The sequence below is a fragment of the Lepisosteus platostomus genome, chromosome 18, assembly GCF_059453375.1.
Source record: "Lepisosteus platostomus isolate fLepPlt1 chromosome 18, fLepPlt1.hap1, whole genome shotgun sequence".
Classification (NCBI taxonomy): domain Eukaryota; kingdom Metazoa; phylum Chordata; class Actinopteri; order Semionotiformes; family Lepisosteidae; genus Lepisosteus; species Lepisosteus platostomus.
The window spans coordinates 13,599,689-13,618,014 of NC_142628.1; the positions used below are offsets into that span (position 1 = coordinate 13,599,689).

The 18,326-nt window shown below is 45.6% G+C and overlaps 1 protein-coding gene across 2 annotated transcripts in view; it reads right to left on the reverse strand.

Annotated features, from left to right (window-relative positions):
• Positions 1–115: 115 nt before the first annotated feature.
• Positions 116–18,326, reverse strand: part of tmem276b (transmembrane protein 276b) — a 31,484-nt gene continuing 13,273 nt past the window's right edge. Inside the window, exons 2-4 of one of the 2 annotated variants that reach the window (XM_088611733.1) lie at positions 16,143–16,259; positions 11,903–12,040; positions 116–2,825 (exon numbers count right to left, since the gene is read on the reverse strand). In XM_088611733.1, coding sequence (XP_088467859.1) covers positions 2,581–2,825; positions 11,903–12,040; positions 16,143–16,259 — 500 coding nt within the window. In that variant the 3' untranslated portion in view covers positions 116–2,580. The remainder of the gene's footprint in view (positions 2,826–11,902; positions 12,041–16,142; positions 16,260–18,326) is intronic. The other variant, XM_088611734.1, reaches the window with a different exon arrangement.

Genomic DNA, 18,326 nt, shown 5'->3' on the forward strand with positions numbered 1-18,326 from the left:
TGTCTGCCCACATGCAAAGCACTACGGCTGTAAAGTAATGATGGAACTGGCTCCAGCCCCTTCAGTGGGTCTGGTGATGTTTGTGGAGGCTTAAACAAAATACAGTGATACGTGACGAGTTTAATATAACTGTAATTACATTTTTCTTTAAATAAAATAAATTTAAAAATTGACACAAGTCTTTAGACGTTAAAAAACAAATGTTTTCATGCTTGGCAGTGCCATTATCCTCCTTAGATGTTAAAAATAAAAAAAAAAATCTGGAAAGTTACATTGGTGTCAGATTGAAGAAATGTATTGGTATATGCCAGAAATGTGTTGGTATTTGTACAAATAATGCATTATACACCATACAAATGCAAAACACTTACACAGTTCTGTACAAAATACTCAGGTCTAGAACTGGGATCAACCTTATTGAAAGTAAATTGACTCCTGTGGCCAAAATCGTGTGTAAATCCTCTTGAATTCAGATATAAAATTGTGCTTTCAGCTTGTATCTGGCTTGAACTTTCTGCCTTTTCTTACAAGCAATTAAACTTGTAAAAGCACTCAGAAGCAATACTTCCTCTTGCATTTCTCCAAAGAACTAGGAATTAACTGAAGTTATACTTTTATTTCTTATGTCTCAACTTTCATGCATTCTGAACACAATACTTAGTGACACTCCTACACTGAAAATTGTTCTGTTCCATTTCTGAGCATTGGGAATTGAAACTTTAAGAGGCTTTTTGCCACCTTGAACATGAATAGGAGGTGACGCTTAGGTTGGCAGCTCGAATGAGATTTTTATTTTAGTATTCTGAACTGTGGGAATTCAATGGAGTAATTACTTTAAAATATACTTGCACTATGACAAAATGAATTAACTGAAGAGAGGGATAATCACCCATGACAATGCTGCCTTACTCTTCACCAGTAACTTGCTTTCAGTACTTTAATGATGCTTGTTTTATTTTTTAAATGCAAGCTGAATAGTTTGCTACTGTACTAACCAGTGTACACTGAATACCCATTCTTACATTATTGGCAATAATTTAATTTGTTGTTTTAAGATTTTTTTTTACTGTTAGCCTTTCTGAATGCAATGACGTTTGGGATATAATGTAGGGATTTGGAAAATGTAAACTCACCTAGACTGTTACGGCATAAATCTGTTTTATTCTATAATAGCCCCCCTCATTAGAGGCAGGCGAATACTTTCTAATCTCACGCATTCCAAGGCTGAAGTAGCAATCTGCCTGGCAATCAATGCATTTTATTAACACTGAGCCCCAAGTTTCTCCATTGTAGTATGGTGGATATAAATTGTTTCCAGTTAGACTAAAAACTAAATATGCCTCTCCCCCCAAAAAAAAAGTCTAAATCAGTTTACCACACCCAGTGGTGCTTACCCTTTGCAACATTTAAAAAAGAAAAGTTAATGACAATCTGTTGAAATGGTTAGTTTTTTTTGTGTTCCCTCAGTCTCTCATTCTTGGGACATTTTCCGTAATGTTTTGAGGCACAACACTGAATTGTGTAACGGTGTGCTTATTCTCATCTGTCATCAAAGAGGAGGGTGAGCAAGAGACTGGCAACACGTGGGCTTGCTTTGAGTTCCATTTGCCTCCTGTTACCTTGGCTATCCAATGAGATCACTCCTAATGTCACTGTTTAGTAATATTGGCTCTAATCACCCTTAGGGGTAAAAATCCTGACCTGGCGTAAGTTTCAACTCGTCAAAACGTCCTGTAAACAACAATTAAAAACCGAGCCTGTGTCTACCACTGTACAATTGCCTTTAGACACATTTTGTCAGTACACAATTGCTGCTTGAAAGCTGAAAGCACATTTCCAGTTTTAAAAAAAACAACAACCTGCAGAGCCAAGAAGAGCTTTCTAGAGAAGGTGCTCTTCACCTTTCGCCAGTCGTGAAGCACAATGCGGAAGAGGTGTAGAAGTAGTATAAAAAAAATCTCGTACAGTTCTCACTGTAGTCATGTTGTTAAAAGTCCAGTGTGCATTTTTTAAACAATTGACAGTTTATGCCAGCATAATTATTTTTAGTTTTTTTTCCTTCTTCTGCATTTAGGAAACCAATAACAAACACAGTACTGTTTACCCATCTAAAGAGAACAATCGGACAGAATGAGCTTCCGCAGGTTTATTTGTCCTTTTTCACGTTTTGTTCTCGAAATACTGAGTTTCGTTGTTTTGTTTTTTTTTTCCTTTTAAATCTTTAAAAGTTCCTAGTAGAGAGCACCATTTCAAAAGAAATTTCTTTTTTTTAAAAAAAAAAACAACAAACAAAAACAGAAAAGGTAGCGGGCACCTGGGGCCGGCCATCTTGGAGCAATGGTCTCTGTCTGGTCCGTGCCCTGCAGCGGCCCGAGGTGAACTCGGGGAGAGGAGGGTGGGTGTTATCTCCCACCCCCACCCATACACCACCAGCCCCTCTCCGGGTCCTTCTGTGCGCCAGTGCCAGGTCCGGTTGGGCTTTCTCCGAACTGCCCGGGCCGCTCGTTCCGAACGTCCTCGCCGGGTTGTGTTGGGAGAGCGGCAGGCGGGGCGCGGCGCGGCGGGGCGGGGCGGCCCGGGTCACACGGCGCCGTTCTCCTGCCTGCGTTTCTGCACCGCGGTGCGGGGCCCGCTCAGGGAAGGGGCCAGCGTGCACAGGAACCCGGCCAGCAGGGTGAGGCCCAGGCCGCCCCAGGCGCAGAACATGGACCAGCCGTAGCCGTGGCTGATGTCCTCGGGGAGTCCGTACATGTGCCGCGGGTAACGGGACAGCTCGAAGTTGATCCCGGCCACGCAGGTGCACAGAGAGATGATGCAGCAGGTCCCTGAAGCGCACGCAGAGGGGAAAAGAGAAAACACGGCTTTTAGAAACAAGTTATACAGGTATACAAGTTACCTACAGCCCATATTGGACAAGCTGCCTATAAAACCTTTGTGTAATTGCAAGTTGTCGGATTGCTCTGCACCCCCTATTCTTTCTACTGCCTTTTCACATTGAAGATGTTCACGCCCCGCAGAATCAGGTCCCGCTTGGCCATACTGCACGCCTGCACCTCTATTTTTAAAAACAGTAAAGACATAAACAATGCTAGCGTAACCCCAGTAAATAACAGGAATGTTGAAGTGGTTAATAATTAGGTGCACAATTAAGAGGGTGGTTTTGGCACGCTCTCTGAATTCCGCTGCACAACATCAGGGTGGCATGGCCCTGCGTGCTGTCTGTGTGGGGTCTTTATGTTCTCACTCTCTTTGCAGGGGTTTCCTCACACAGTCCCAAGACCTGCTGGTAGGTAACATGCCTTCTGGGGAAACTGGCCCTGGAGTTTGTGTGTAATAATAATTCCTTACACTTATAGAGCGCTTTTCTGCACATTCTACTCAAAACACTTTACAGGGAATGGGGACTCCCCTCCACCACTTGCAGCCCCCACCTGGATGATGCGACGGCAGCCACAGTGCAACAGTCCTCTCACACGCATCAGCTCTCAGTGGGGAGGAGAGCAGAGTGATGAAGCCAGTTCAGAGAGGGGGATTATTAGGAGGCCATGACTGGTAAGGGCCAGGGGGACATTTAGCCAGGACACCCATGTAACACCCCTACTCTTTTCAAGAAACACCCTGGGATCACTATACTGGGACATTAGGATCCACACAGACCACAGGGTGAGCACCCCCTACTGGTCCCACTAACACCTCTTCCAGCAGCAACCCTAGTTTTTCACCAGGAGGTCTCCCAACCAGGTACTGGCCAGACTCCCACCTGCTGAGCTCCAGTGGGTTGTAAGTTGGGAATGGCAGGGTGCTACAGCTGCTGGCTGGGTGTGCTCTGTGATGGACTGTTGTCCCGTCCAGGGTGTACCGCACCCTGCGTCCGTTTCCTGCATCGACAGGCCCCCAGCTCCCCCACGACTCTCGCGTCGAGGACGCGGTTAGAAAGGGGCAGGAAACACGGTTTAGAAGGGCCACCGCGGTCTCGGGTTAATTCTTGATTTTGGAGACTTACGCCTAGTTGCCACTGGAGGCCGCTGCGTACACACGCCAACTTGAAGAGAGTCTTTAAGGCGGTCCATAAAGAAATCGAAAACATCAGCATGCAATTTGAAATATCACAGAAATCAATTACACTTTCGTTTGCTTCCCCCCGTGTCAAATTACTGTCATTATTTATTTAAATACTGTTATTATTTATTTTTAAACAAGGGTTGAACTTTCGCAAGTAATTATAGACCTCCACATACATCAAACAATTCTCAAGCAACGTCCTCTTTAAGAAAACCCGAATTAATTTTAAATCGACCAAATTAGAGGACTTAAAACTCTTACTCTTGTTGCTTCTGCTGAAGGAAATGTTATCTGAAATGTTCTAATGTACCACTGCATAGCTCCAAACGACGACTAAAGCCCCCTGACTCCTGACGTGCACTTGAGAAATTATTTTTAAGGGCTCATGCCTTTGACAGTGTTGCTAAACGCTTTGCTCGCTTTTCGACAGGCCGCCAACGTCACCTTCCCATTTCCAGAGCACATGCTAGCTCCAAAAATGATTGCCCTAATAAACCTACAGATTATTTTAAAAAAGCCAACAGCTAACAAGGGCGCGGAATGTTCCTCCAAAGTCTGATCAAAAACCACCATTACGTGTAAGTCAAAGGTTCAACATATTATCTCGGTCCTGCGCCACGAAAATGAAAATTCGTCGTCCTTAGAGTCTAGTAACCGGTCAGAGAGCTGATGGACAGCCCCTAGCAGCGTGCTTCACTCTCCTCGGTTTTTCATGCAGCGGAGGTGCTAGCTGCAACCTGACAGCTGTCTGATGGAAGGTTTTTTTTTTGCATAGAGACTGTCCAAAAGAAGAAACGCAGGCAAGACCGCAGTAATGAAAAGAAATGAAAGCGGCAAGCAGATTCAAGTATTATTCAGACTAGCGGGGAGAGCCACCCTCTGAAACCACTGAAGTCTAATCGCCTTCCTCCACACAAAAACGCACACTGCGGTAGCAGGAATATCACCAATCTTCAACGCAGAATTACAGACAGATTTGCAAACACACACGTTTTGTTAAAGGCTAAAAATAAACAGTACCTCAAGGAAACCCTCTGAAATTAATACTGGATTGCAGGCACACGTTCTAACGTCACTGCCACCAGCTGTGTGGAGAATATGCTATATATAAAGCATACATAAAGTAGCCTGGAACTGAATTGTTAAATGCGAGTCTGCTTTCCTGCTAATTCTTTGAGCTCTACTTTATAACAGGACATTCTTGTCCTGTTATAAATGAAATGTATTTTACTTAATGAAAAGAATCAACACATACACATGGGCCAACATCGTTGATCTTAGATCTTAGAAGTCACTGAAATGGGTAAGAAAACATCAGTTTTCCGGAATAAAATACATAAAACACATACAAGCATTTTATAGAGTTGTTGGCTCATTCAATTCCGTGTCTGGTGTAGTACAGGGCTACAGCTACATTCACAGAAGAAAGAAGCCATCCTAAATAAATTAAGTTATCAAAGTCGATCGAAATACCGCGACCGAAAGTTCAGCATTTGTAATGATATTTAATGATAGTTCTAGGAGTCCTGAAATAAAACTGAAAAGCTACCCCCCACCCTCCTCTTCAAAACCAAAGGTTGCGTCCGCCCGGAAATGCAACGCAATCAGTTCAAATAAAACCCATCCGAACTAACGAGATCAGGCCGCCCTAACTAGATAAGCGACCTCCGAGATGTAATTTCTCCCTGAGGTGGGTACAGTAAACACGATCTTGTCAGCGCAGTCCAAAGTGCCGAGAATATTAAAGGTCTAAGGTTCAGCGAAATCACGGTTTCTAATTGAATAACCTACCAGTTGCGAGGCCACAACGTGCCCCTTGCTTGTTGTTGCTTCGTACATAAAGGCACAACCTCCCCTCCATTATTTATTACTGAAGATAATATAATCCTATAATCCTTCGCTTATTAAATAATAATCAGTATAGCAGCTACTACAGCTGGCGTCGCTGTTAATTTATTTTCCTTCTTTATGGGCAGAATTACAATGGTGGCGGTGCCTTGTGGCGATCTCACGTTGTGTAGGGAGCAACGGTGAGCCAGTTGCGGTCTTGACTTTAGCGCAACATTTTAATGCCAAAAAAACCCCTAACTAACAGCCTAATCCCGCATGCTGATAAACGCCCGGTTTGGCGTTCTCTCATATTCCTATGGCGTGGGTGTAAAACGCATCTTACCTTTGTAAAACGCAGCATTGATTCCTTTCTGATAGAGGCAGCAGCTACACCCTGCGGGACCCGTATCCGGGGCCCTTCAGCACGTAAATTCCAACGAGTGGAGAAAACTGCGCACTTCGTGAAACTGTTTCATCAGGAAAGCGCACGGGGAGAGCCGCTGTCTCGACTCTGAAATCCCGATGTGTATGGTCGAAAGATTTTTCCACAGATATGCATTTTAGTCTTATCAGCTGCAATTGATTTAACCTGCACATTGCCGGGTCTTTGTCATTTTTCATTTTCATTGTTCTTACATTTGTATCGTTGTCGTGAATGTACGTCACCCTGCCTTGAATGCAAGCAACGGCTAAATGAATTATTATTATTATTATTATTATTATTATTATTATTATTATTCAAACCATTTTGTTACTAAATAAAAGCCTAATTGCACACGGCTTTGTCTGAAAGGAGGTATCACTTTCACCCAAAACCGTTTCCTTGCTCTCTCATCCAGGGGTCGGCCCCAGGTGGGCATGAGGTCTGCTCGGGATGGGCACTAATATCGGAAGAGTCTGTTCCGTTTCCCGGGTCAGAAGCCTCCGGGGCCCCAGGTGGAGTCGTCATGTTCAACAGCGCTCTGTGGGCTTTCCTCCACAGAGACACCTGGGCGTCACGCACTGATTGTGAGCACAGCGTGTTTACCTAGGCGAAATGGCCTGGATGAATTCTTTATCTAAAAAGAAATCTAATTATCTAGCCTCAGTGAGTTAAGGAGCGCTGACACAATTAAAACACAGCCACGCAGAGGTCTAAATCACTCCTGTGTGTTTGTTTGTGTGTGTGCGCGCGTGCATGTGTGCACGGACATGTGTTACTAACAAAATAGGGACAAAACGTGAACAGATCTCAAATACCTGACAAGCACACAGGGCCCTGGTGCCCCCACAGTGGAAATAACCTCTAGTTTCTAAAGATAATGGCATCTTCTTTCAAATCTAAAAGCGTGGAAAAATTGTGGAGCTCAATTATGAGTGAATAAATGTGTCACTCCCGCGTGGAGCTTAATTCGAGTGCAGAGAAGAACCGCAAGGAATCAAATGGGAGTCCAGAGTACGTCCCACACAAGCAAGAGAGTGTGTGTATGAGGCAGAAATACATCCGGGTCTGAGATACTGTCAGATTTTCACTGGCGTAACAGACAGGGAACCTGAAAGAGCTGAAAAGCTCATACTGTACATGCTGTCTTCCTGCCAGTCTCCCCTCCTAGAAGACCTATCCACAGTGACCTCACACTCCCATGGTGTCTGACTGGGCGCACACACACACACACACACACACACACACACACACACACACACACACACACACACACACACACACACACACACACACACACACACACACACACACACACAACAGAGTGCCGAGTGCTCAGGGGATCAGCTGAGATTCCTGAACTGACGCTCGGTATAAGAGCTTTGCCCTGGTGGGTTAGGAAGAGGATGAGCAAATGGGTGTGTGAGTTAATAGCTTAATTAATAGCTACAGCTTTAAAATGACATCTGACCTGGTATTTAAAGAGTGGCAAGGTATTAATTCAATTAACACTAACCTAAATGTTGGGCTTCTGCAGAAAAGCCTATTGCCTATTTTTATACACCCATATTTACAGAAAATTCAGAAATCTCTGCTTGAATATCGTGATCTGCTGACACGGGGGTTTGTTTTTCTTTCATTTCTCCCTCTCTCCCTTTCTGAGCCTGCCCAAATGACCTCTTCTGACAACTAGAAAATGAACACGCTCAGAAAATATCCCTGCAACCCCTTTCCCCCTGAGAAGAAATTCTTCGCCCCTCCTGCATGTGCATTTTCTCAGTGGTCAGTAACATGGGCCCTGTTATTGCTGGTAACTGCTGAGTGATCACATGATGAGATGCCCATACTTTAGCAGCCACGCAATTTGTTCCTGGCTGCAAAATAAAATGACCATTTCCATTTTCCCATCAATTTAAAAATACAGCTTGTGAAATGACATTTCATTCTGAAACTAGTGTCTTCAAAGTGGCTCATTTTTTAAATCTGAAATGTCTATGGGCTTTTTTTTTACCATAAGGCACAAGCATTGCTTTAGATGTAAACAGACATGTTATGTACATCTTTCTTGAAAAACTGCAAAGACCCTTCCACACTCCCAAGCAGCCCCAATGAACTTATTTTCCATACCAGCTGAATACTGTGATCTCTCACATCTCAATAAATCTGCTTATACATGAAACCATTGAAATTTCAATTTGAAATAGAATATTAGAAAATAGTGATGCCTCACAGACAGACACCTACATTCGTACTTAAAGACATATGCTTGTGCACCTACGCACACATACACACACAAATAAATATGTGCATAATGCTTGCATACACACCTATCAACTATGTTGATCCAGAACCGGTAAACAGGACTGTATGCCCGACTCTTATGAAGGACAAAAGGCATGTGGCATTTGTTGTACTTGGCAGTCGGTTTAGTGGAGCATAAGTCACTGTTTAGCTGATACTGTACACGCCACGGTTGGACAGCTCCAAGAGAAATGTTCACAAGGACACAATCCTATAGAGACACTTAGGGGTCAACTGGTTGCATTAACTTATCAGACTGTCTTACCCTGCCTCTGTTTTTCCCCCCCTTTCTTTCATTTTATTTAGAGGAACTGGAAAGCAAGTCTCTGTGGAGGTTTGATTTTGTTTCTTCTGAAAGGAGCAATCAATTTTTCATCACTTGCACTTGCATCACAAGCCAGAGAGAATGCAAAGTGATGACAGGGGTGGAGGGCTTGACCTCAGATTACACCGTCCTCTCTATCTCTCTCCGCACCCAGAAGGGAAGCCTGTATTGCACACTCCTCAAGGCTAAGAACCCCCATTTAGACCCTAATCCCCAAATTTGTACATCAAACTCTCCGAGAGCGCAATTCTCCTAATAATGCAGATTTTGAGTTCCTCGTTCCTGCGAACGAAGCTGGCATGCCCTTCATAAAGCTTTGCTGGACTGTGCCACAGGACACCCAAGGAAAAAATGCATCCGCATGTCTATTTGTTTAATTAAAAGCTGCAGTTAATAGACCAAGCTCTGGCTCAGCAGATTCAGCTGACAGCTATGATATCCCAAAGTTCTGGGCTCCAGTCCAAGTACAGAGGAACCATTTCTCCTTCCAGCTTTACAGTACTCATTGCAGATGATTGCTTCTCTATTTTAACAGGGCTTTCATGTAATATTAATAATAGGGTGTGGGGGGTGAGGGGGGTATATTGGGTTGCTTGACAGACAGGACATAAGCAGATCGAGAGGCAGGTCAGAAATCAGATCGCGTCACTACAGGTCCCTCTATCTGAGCCGCTCCTGAAGTGAGCTGAAACATCGGACTGAGAAGCGCCAGAGGAGGTTTAACGATCTCCGCTTGCGTCTCCCGACCACACGATTGCGTCTCCCGACCACGCTCCCTTGTACGGCCTCGCACGGTTTTTTTGCGGCGCAGACTCGCTCTGCCGCAAAAAAAAACAACGCTTCGCCTCGCAAAGCAGCGAAACCCCGCTAAACTCACGCAAAAACAAACCCAAACCGGAACGAATTGCTGCGGAGCAGCCTACAAACGAAACGGATTCGTGCCCGCGCGTCAGGCGCCGGAGAAACTCCCGTCGTTGACCTTGATGTGACCTAATTGCTCTCAAGGAGACAGGAGGCAGGAGGGAAAAGGAGGAATCGTGAGTCCCCCAAGAGAGGAGGAGCCCTGCAAAGCAACAGACAGGGAGCTGTGAAAGCGGTGATTAACAAGGACCGTCTCTGGGGGCCGTAATCAGTACTTAAAGTAGTGGCAAAGCACACAGGAGCAATGCTCATCTTGTGAAAGCAGAACAGCAGGGATGAGACCCCCCCCCCCCACACAAAAAAAAACAGACTCACACATTTAACACTTTCTTCAAGGCTCATTTCATTTTGTGCTAATTAATACTCCCATTGTTTGTGTTTTCTGCAGCTTAAGCTTTGGCAGTAATTGAATTTGGCCTTCCGGCTGTGTCATTGGGCTGATAGTGGCTTTTGTATAGAGCAGCCAGTGCACCTCCTTTGCGAACAGAATCCTAATGAAATTAGTATTTTGAAGTCTCATGCTTCATTATGTCATTCTGAAGCCAACGCACTACATTACTGGAGTGTTTTACTCGGCACGCAAAGACTGGGAGATGAATAATCCTGTGACTTCAAGATAAAGACAAATCTCAGCTGTGGTATTATCACATTTTACATTAGTTATGTATGGATGAGGAAGAATTAATTATCTCAGGGCTTTAATCCTTCAGAGGGATTGAGGCCTGCTGGAATGAGAATAGAGGCGAGGCCTGTCCAATGGAGCCCAGGCCCAGCTAAGAGCGTCGCCTAGCGACAGCCACGCTTGACGCTCTGAGCTTGAAAACTGAGAAACCTCGCGCCGCCAGAAATCTGAGTGAAGGTGTGGACTGGAACTTTTAGAAAAGACAAGAACGACAAAAAAAACAATGCCTGCGATGGACTGGTGTCCCGTCCAGAGTGTATCCTGCCCTGCACCCTTTGTTTGCCTGGATAGACTCAGGCTAAGAAGCTCTTAGAAAATGGATGGATGGATAATTAAAACTCTTCACACAACCATATCATGTCATTGCTTGATAATTCTGTAACGCTTGTTATATGCTGTAGCATTCCGCATAGGTTTGTCATGTCATGTCATTTACCAAACCGCTTTATACCATACAATGTCACGGGAAGCAATGAGCACAAGGCAGGGTACACCCTGGATGGGACACCAGTCCATCGCAGAGCAAGTGTGAGCCAATCATAAATGGGGACAATTTGGAGGCCACGGTACAGGCAGAGGAGGGAAATTTGTCCCAGACAGCGGGATAACGCCCTACTGTTATCGAGAAATGCCCGGGGATCTTTAATGACCACTGATAGTCAGGATCTCGGTTTAACGTCTCCTCCGAAAGATGGTGCCCACTACAGTATAGTGTCCCCGCCGCTATACTGGGGCATTAGGACCCACACAGACCGCAGGGTGGGCACCCCCCACTGGTCCCACTAACACCACTTCCAGGAGGTCTCCCATCCAGGTACTGACCAGGCTCAACCCTGCTGAGCTTCAGTGGGTAGCCAGTTAGAGAGCTGTAGGGAGATATGGCTGCTGGCTCAAGTAGGGTTGAGGAGTATTTAAATCTAGAATCTCACTGGTGGGAAAACCAATAGCAGCTCCAGGGTTTTATTGATTTAATTTGAATTGACATGCTGTTTTGGTAGGACTTTGACTCCATTAGACTGCACAGGGCGGTTGGTCAAGAGGGGTGTCTGTGTACAGTAAAGGAGTGTTGTGAGAAGGAGAAACTGCTGGGGACTGTTCTGACCTGCAGGTCCCGTGATACAGTCCTTGACAACTCTTCCAAGGCCGGTTGTAACAATACCCACGCAAGAGGAAAAAGGCAATTTCTAACAACAGCAACAATAAAATACGGTCGTTTGTCCCCTTTTTAAAAAACAAACAAACAAACAAACAAAAATCGGATAAACAGAATAAAGGCACATCCATGGACACATTTACAGTCACACATGACGGGGAGCTTTCATAACAAAGCGAGTACCAAGGAAATCGCTCTGGCCCCTACCTCCCATGAGGAACAGCAGCCCAGCTACATACTGCATTAAATCATGTTGCTTGCAGCAGCCGAGGACTCCAATAATCCATCCGAAGAGGATAATGGATACTGCCATCCCTATAAACCCAGCTGTCATTCTGCGCAGGTCTGCGGAAAGGAAGGACGAGAGAGAGAGAGAATGAGGAAAGGGGAGATGTGAAATAGCAGCACTGAAAGAGAAAACAACATGTCTCCCTTGGTGCAACATTCGGAAGGCGGTGTTGGCAGGGCTGGGGGGGGGAAGAGCCCCCAGCGGATGGCTGGACTGGCTCGGTCAGTGGTTTTCTGACTCCCAGCGCAGTGTGGCAGACGGAGGGGGTTCTGCCTGTGTGAAGAGAGGTCAGGGCACCTGCACAGCAGCAGAGATCAGCCCAGGTCCTCCCCAGGCCACCCCACAGTTGTCAGGCACGCACGCGGGAGATTTTGCAGCAGGCAGCGGATTTTGGGGTCTCTGGCTCATGCCTGGGCTCTGGAATGCCTTAGCAGTTTTCTCAGGCCCCTGGAGCAAACACTTGAGCATGACGACAAGAGACCCCCCCCCCTCCTCCTCTGCGTTCAGTCGTTTGGTTTAGTTTTTTTTTATGTGTTCGCTTAGGCTGCATAATCTATCGGAAAGAAATGACTAACTGATGGATTCAGCAGAAAAAAAAAGGAAATCCATTACAGCTGTCGGCAAAACCTTTTAACCCACCCCGCCCCCTCGGAGAAACCGCCCCGAGTGAAGACGGAAATGTGCCGCATTCGGCACATTTCGAAGGAAAAAAAAATCCCAAACTGTCCGCTTGATGCAGAAGTGAAAAATGGGAAAGACTTTGTTTGGGGTGTTTGAATAAGGCTTTGTTTCCCCACTATTCAGTCTCATTTCCCCCTGCTAGACAGATTAATTAAATCAGAAAACAAAGGCTCCCAAAGTCAAAGCACATTTAAAAAGATGAGCAGCGTGTTCTGCCAAAATCCAGGGTTTTATACTCATCTTCTTCTGCGCTGAAGTCCTCACACAACACTGATAGCTGCCCTGTGGGCAATTAGAACTCAGAATATCAGTAAGGAGAAACAACAGCCTCTAATCATCTGGCCAGGAATGTTTTTAAAGATAGGATCTTGGAGTGCACATACAATCTTCCTACTGTGGTTCATTCTTCCCATCGCCTCCTCCTTCATGCTTGTGCCTCTGAAAAGCTGCTGCTCTGGTGGGGCTCAGCCCTGTCTGGCACTAATATTTATTCAAGCATGTTCTACTGCTTCACGCTGCTCCAGATGAGCGATACGGAACAAAGTCTTTAAAAAAAAACACTGCAGGATAAAGTGAATGAATGCCTCTCTGCAAGTCCTGCGTTATCGCTGTCCCTGATTGTCTTCGAAAGCACTCGGATAGCTATGCAGGGTCCTTTTGTATGGGCTTTTGTGTTTGGATTTTTTTTTTGACCGCTGCTTCTGTAGAAGAAATGCCTTAAGAAGGGGTTGGCGGAGATCTCTTTTGCTTTACAGAAAGAGAGAGAGGGACAGAGGGAGAGGCAGAGTTTGAGAGCACCTCTCCTCCATCCTCCTCCTGTGTCATCCTCCTCCTTTGAATTTCAGCATGATCTCCTATCCATTCCGAATGCAACGAGATTCGAAAATGTATCTGTGAAAAGAAAACCCATTAAAATGCAAATTGGAGTGTGCATCTGCTTACTTCATATAGAATTTGTGGAGCCTACAAATATATTCTCGTCTTCAGTTCCAATTACCTCAATAAAAAGAAGGTCAGAAAGAGTGCAGATGGTGTTTGGAGTGTGTTCTTCAGATTTCTATCAGTTCTCGGGATTGTCGGGCAGCTGGGGTTGACGCTGATGAAGCTGTCCTGAGTTTGTTGTGCTGTTGGACGCATATACTTAGAACGTACTCGTATGCACTGTACTGTTACACATGAAAAAAAAAATCTCTGCATTGTTTGCTTGTGCAAAATCCTTTGTCACATTTATGAACCTCGATCTGAAATAATTTTCAAGTCTTTTTTTTGTGTTTCTTTGGAAATTTGGAAATTTCAGATGTTTTCTCCTTCAGTGAAACAAACCTCACATTTTCATTGCAATTCTCTCTAATGGGGTTTGCGCTGCTGCTGTGATTTTGCTTCTGGCTGCCATCTCCTTAAAACTGGTTCCAAGGGATCCCTGATATATCAGCGGGTTCGAGTGATGTGTGACAGAGCACTGGAAGTACTATATGCCTTTATTCTCCCCCTCATCCTGAGCAGAGGAAACTTTGCACTGGACATACTGGCAGCAAGACAGCAAGGTCAGAGCCAAGACTGGCCACACGCAGACTCTCTCTGGCTGCTTTCTCCAGCACTGGGGGAAGAGGAGCTTCCCCGTTCTGCAAGAGAGAGCCATTAACAGCCAAAGGACGCTGCCATCTGCTGACACCAGCTGCACATGCACCACAGCATGAGTCTCAGGTCCAGACTGCTTCTAAAAGCCCTAAACGGAAGGGAAAACTTGCTTGTGCTTAGCATTCAGTTCTCCTCCATTGGCACTTTCCCCCATAGTCATTATTTATTTTTATGCCTGGATAAAAGCACTCATACTAGATCGGACATTTTACCATTTTCGGATCTGATGCATTTTTTTGCATTGTGCAGCTTAGGCGGCACACTTTAAATGGGCTTAATCACACAGCCTTGGTGCTCATTCACGGTGCAGGTGCAGGAGCTCTTCAGCGGAGCACTAAGACAGCGAGCTGGCGAGAAGCGCTCGTCTGAAAAGTCAGCTGCGGTGGCCTTTTTTTTCGGCTTCTCTTGCCATAAACAAAGGTTTGTGAATGGGGTCTGATGAGCCATTGAGACATCCCCTCCTGGAGCACAATCAAGAGAGGCCACCTTCAAAAAGGACGACGAGTGCAGAAAGCTACTGAAGCTCCTAGATTTCACACACACATGGCATGACGGACATCTGGAGTCCCAGATTAAAAATCCCATGCCCATTGACATTAATAACAGCACTCACAAGGTGGCAGGAGAGAGCATCCCAAGACCTAATTCAGCATGACATTCAGAATGAACTGCATCAACTTCACTAACTCCCAATGTCGTTTTCATTCCAGCTGAGCTTTCTGGTGGTTTAGAATGGAAACATATCTTTGGAGTCAGCATAACCCAGGCCTATTCTAGTACTGAATGCTGAAGCTCCCATTTAAAAGGGAGTTCTAACTGGCTCTCACCATCACCACCAGGATGTGCAAGTCCACCTGTCCACCTCCTCTGATTTCCTTATCATCCACACAATCCCCCATTTTACTGAACACGGCCTGCGCGTCACCCCTGCTCAGCTTAACGTGAGATCTCACAAAGCAAACATTATTGCAGCCTAAGAAAATGATGAACACCCACCCTTATGCTGGCCCTGACGAGCTGTTAACTACTTGTAAGCTAAGAAGGGAGTGCAAAGTTCACCATCCCAGAAACTGTGAAGAGTGAAACACTTTGAATAAAGCTCTCTTCGGCATTCAGGACTTATCTTGATTGGGAGCTCATACAGGCGAGAGGCTGTACAGGAACGCGTTTAGCCATGGGTGACAAATTGCTGCTCACAATGAAACATCTCAGTTAGACCAAACCAAAAGGGAATTTTGTATTTACACAGAATCACCCAGCATTTTGCTTTTTCACGCCTATAAAATAAAATGTGAAGCAAGAAAACGCCACTTGACTGGGCTTTCTCCCAAGCGGTTTTATCAACATGGAGGGGTCAGAGCACACAGGTCACAGAAGTCACTGCCTGCCAGGCTGTGTGCTCACCATCAGCAGTGCTCTGCTATACACCCAGTACTGCTGGATCAGGTCATGCCACAGCCTAGGCCTGGTCTTTGGGACCTTTACAAATTGTGCTCCTGACTATTAACTGAAAACTCTGCTCTGACTGCAACTACCTGGGCAAGTGGGTGTGATTTTTCTTCTTATTGGCTTTTCCAAGTGCCTGAGGCTAGATAAATTCACTTCAAGTGCGTGAGGTTATATAAATTGGCTTCCAGCACAGGGGGCAAAGATACAGATTGCTTCCGTCGTCCTGTGGCCCATCCACCCATGACTGTCAATAGTGCCGCCCAGCAGGCCCCTGATTCCCATGAGAGAGATGGAAACAGAGGAATCAGCACAGTCCCAGTGGGCTCGTGTACGGAGTTCCCCGCGGCTAACAGGAAGGGCACGCAACCGTGGCAACGGCGATTTACTTACGCAGCGCGTGCCACTCGTCCTGCCTGATCGTCTTGGTGATGTTGATGGGGAGGTTCCGCGGCAGAGTGGAAGAAGAGTAGTGGTACTTCACCGGGGTGCAGCGCTGAATCACACCTGCTGGCACAACAAGAACCCGAGAGAAAAAGTCACCAACAAGACAAGCCCAGCAGGCAGGACCTCCAAAGCCAAGTGAGCCAGCCAGGAAACTCCACCGGAAGCCTGCTCAGCCAGCACTCTCTGCACAAGCACGGCTGTCTTCTTACTTCCCAGACGTGCAAGTTCCCGGCAGGTACTACCAGCCACGTCAGGTGAAATAACAGAACGATTTGGTTGACCCCTGATGCAGACCCCCATCCCAGAGGATGATCGAAACAATCCGCAGAGCCAGTGGTCTGTCAGAGTTGCGCTCTGCAGTCAGCTCTCACCTACCGGGGCCTGTCCTGTGCCCGTCGATCAAAACTCACTCTTGAAGAGGTGTCTGCTTAGACTAAGCCTGTGACTGACACTCATCACAAAAGTGCCAGAGGGTGAGCTAACTGCGCAGACTGTGCAAAATAGGGGACAGTCAGTTGGCATCACTTTGAAAAAGATAAGTCACAGTTCTGCACTTAAGGGACAGAGCATCTTCACAACAACATTTTGTTTTCGGTAAGGGCTTATTTGGGAAACTATTTTATACACAATTCACTTCCTATAACCCAGCAAACCCCCCCAAAAAAACAGTATTTATATTCAAAATCTCCATCCTGCAGTGCAAATGTTGTTTGTGCTTTCTGATTAATGTTATGCCATTTAACATCGGCAACAGCCAGAAACACAGTAAGGGTTTTCAACTGGTTACAAATTATCTCCTGACGGGCAAACATGAGGTCACTCCTGGGTCCTCAGAGCATCTGTCCGTTCTCTGCTACAAACAAGACTGCAACACAGTACCAGAGAACAGATCGTCTCTGCTCCAAATCATCCAGCGGCTCAGGTTTTTTTTTCTTCCCATCCAGTTGGCAGCTAGCAATTTATTTTGAAAACTTCACTGCTGCACAGTGAATATGAAACACTCTCATGCCTTCATCTATTTTGAAATCTAGGGCATGTGAATGTTCTAAGCACAACATCAGAAGTGGTTTCCTGCCTGCGTCCACATCATGCATTCATTTGTTACCTACATATTTTAGGAAGGGTGATGAATAAGGCTTCTGATGGAGACTGGCTTTTTTATCCGGCGTGTTGTTGGCTTTCAAGGTGCATATATTATATCTCGGCTGACCTACTCCTCCTGCATCAAACATTTGGACAGCTATTGAGTCCAAGACTCATTTTTTTTTACTTTTACCAACTCCCGAGAATAATAAGGTATCGGCAGAGATCGATTCAATTCAGCTCATGATTTCTTTCCCTTTTTTTTTAATTCCCAGAAATTCCTCATGGCCTCCCGTACGTTTCGGCTCCAGCTGAAAGAAGTCGCTACAAGTCGCGCTAGGAAGCAAGTTTCCGTTTCACAAGGCACTCGGACACGGGAAGCAATCAGCAAGGAACTGACCGTGAAACACAGGACCCGCGGACACGACAGGAAAGTGATACGTAACACTGAGAGCGGGAGGCTCCTGTTCATGCAGGACTCAATGCTGTAAATAAGCTACTCAGCCACTTAAATTTCGCTCATAGCTTTTTTTTTTTTTAAATTAGGAAGAGCTTGCTCTCTTTTTCCTCCTTAAAATAGTTCAGGGTTGCTGTCAGAACTACCTTAAAGCCTCCCACAAATGAAATTTCAATGAATCTGAGGTTTTGTCTTTCTCCAGTCAACACCATAAGTTTCTCAGCAGCATCAGTAAGAGGTTATAAGAACGATCAGCCCAGGCTGAAGGCGAGCACTAAACCAGCAGCACAGTCCAAGACTGCAAAGCCTTCCCGGGCAAGTGGCTGCTATCTTCTATGCCAATTTCTCTCTTATTCTTAATAAAACTCGTGAGCTAATTTGGTTATTTCAGAAAACTACATAAAAGTCAACCCAGCAAAACCAACTAGAGAGCACAAGGGCAAACTAAGAACAAGAGGCACTTCTTTCTGAAAAGCATTGTGGGCGTCCAGAACGAGCAAGTCAAGCTGTTGAAGGCCATACCCTGGCTTCCTTCGAGAAGCAGCTGGATGACATTCTGGGATCGACGAGCTGAATGGATCTGATGGCCT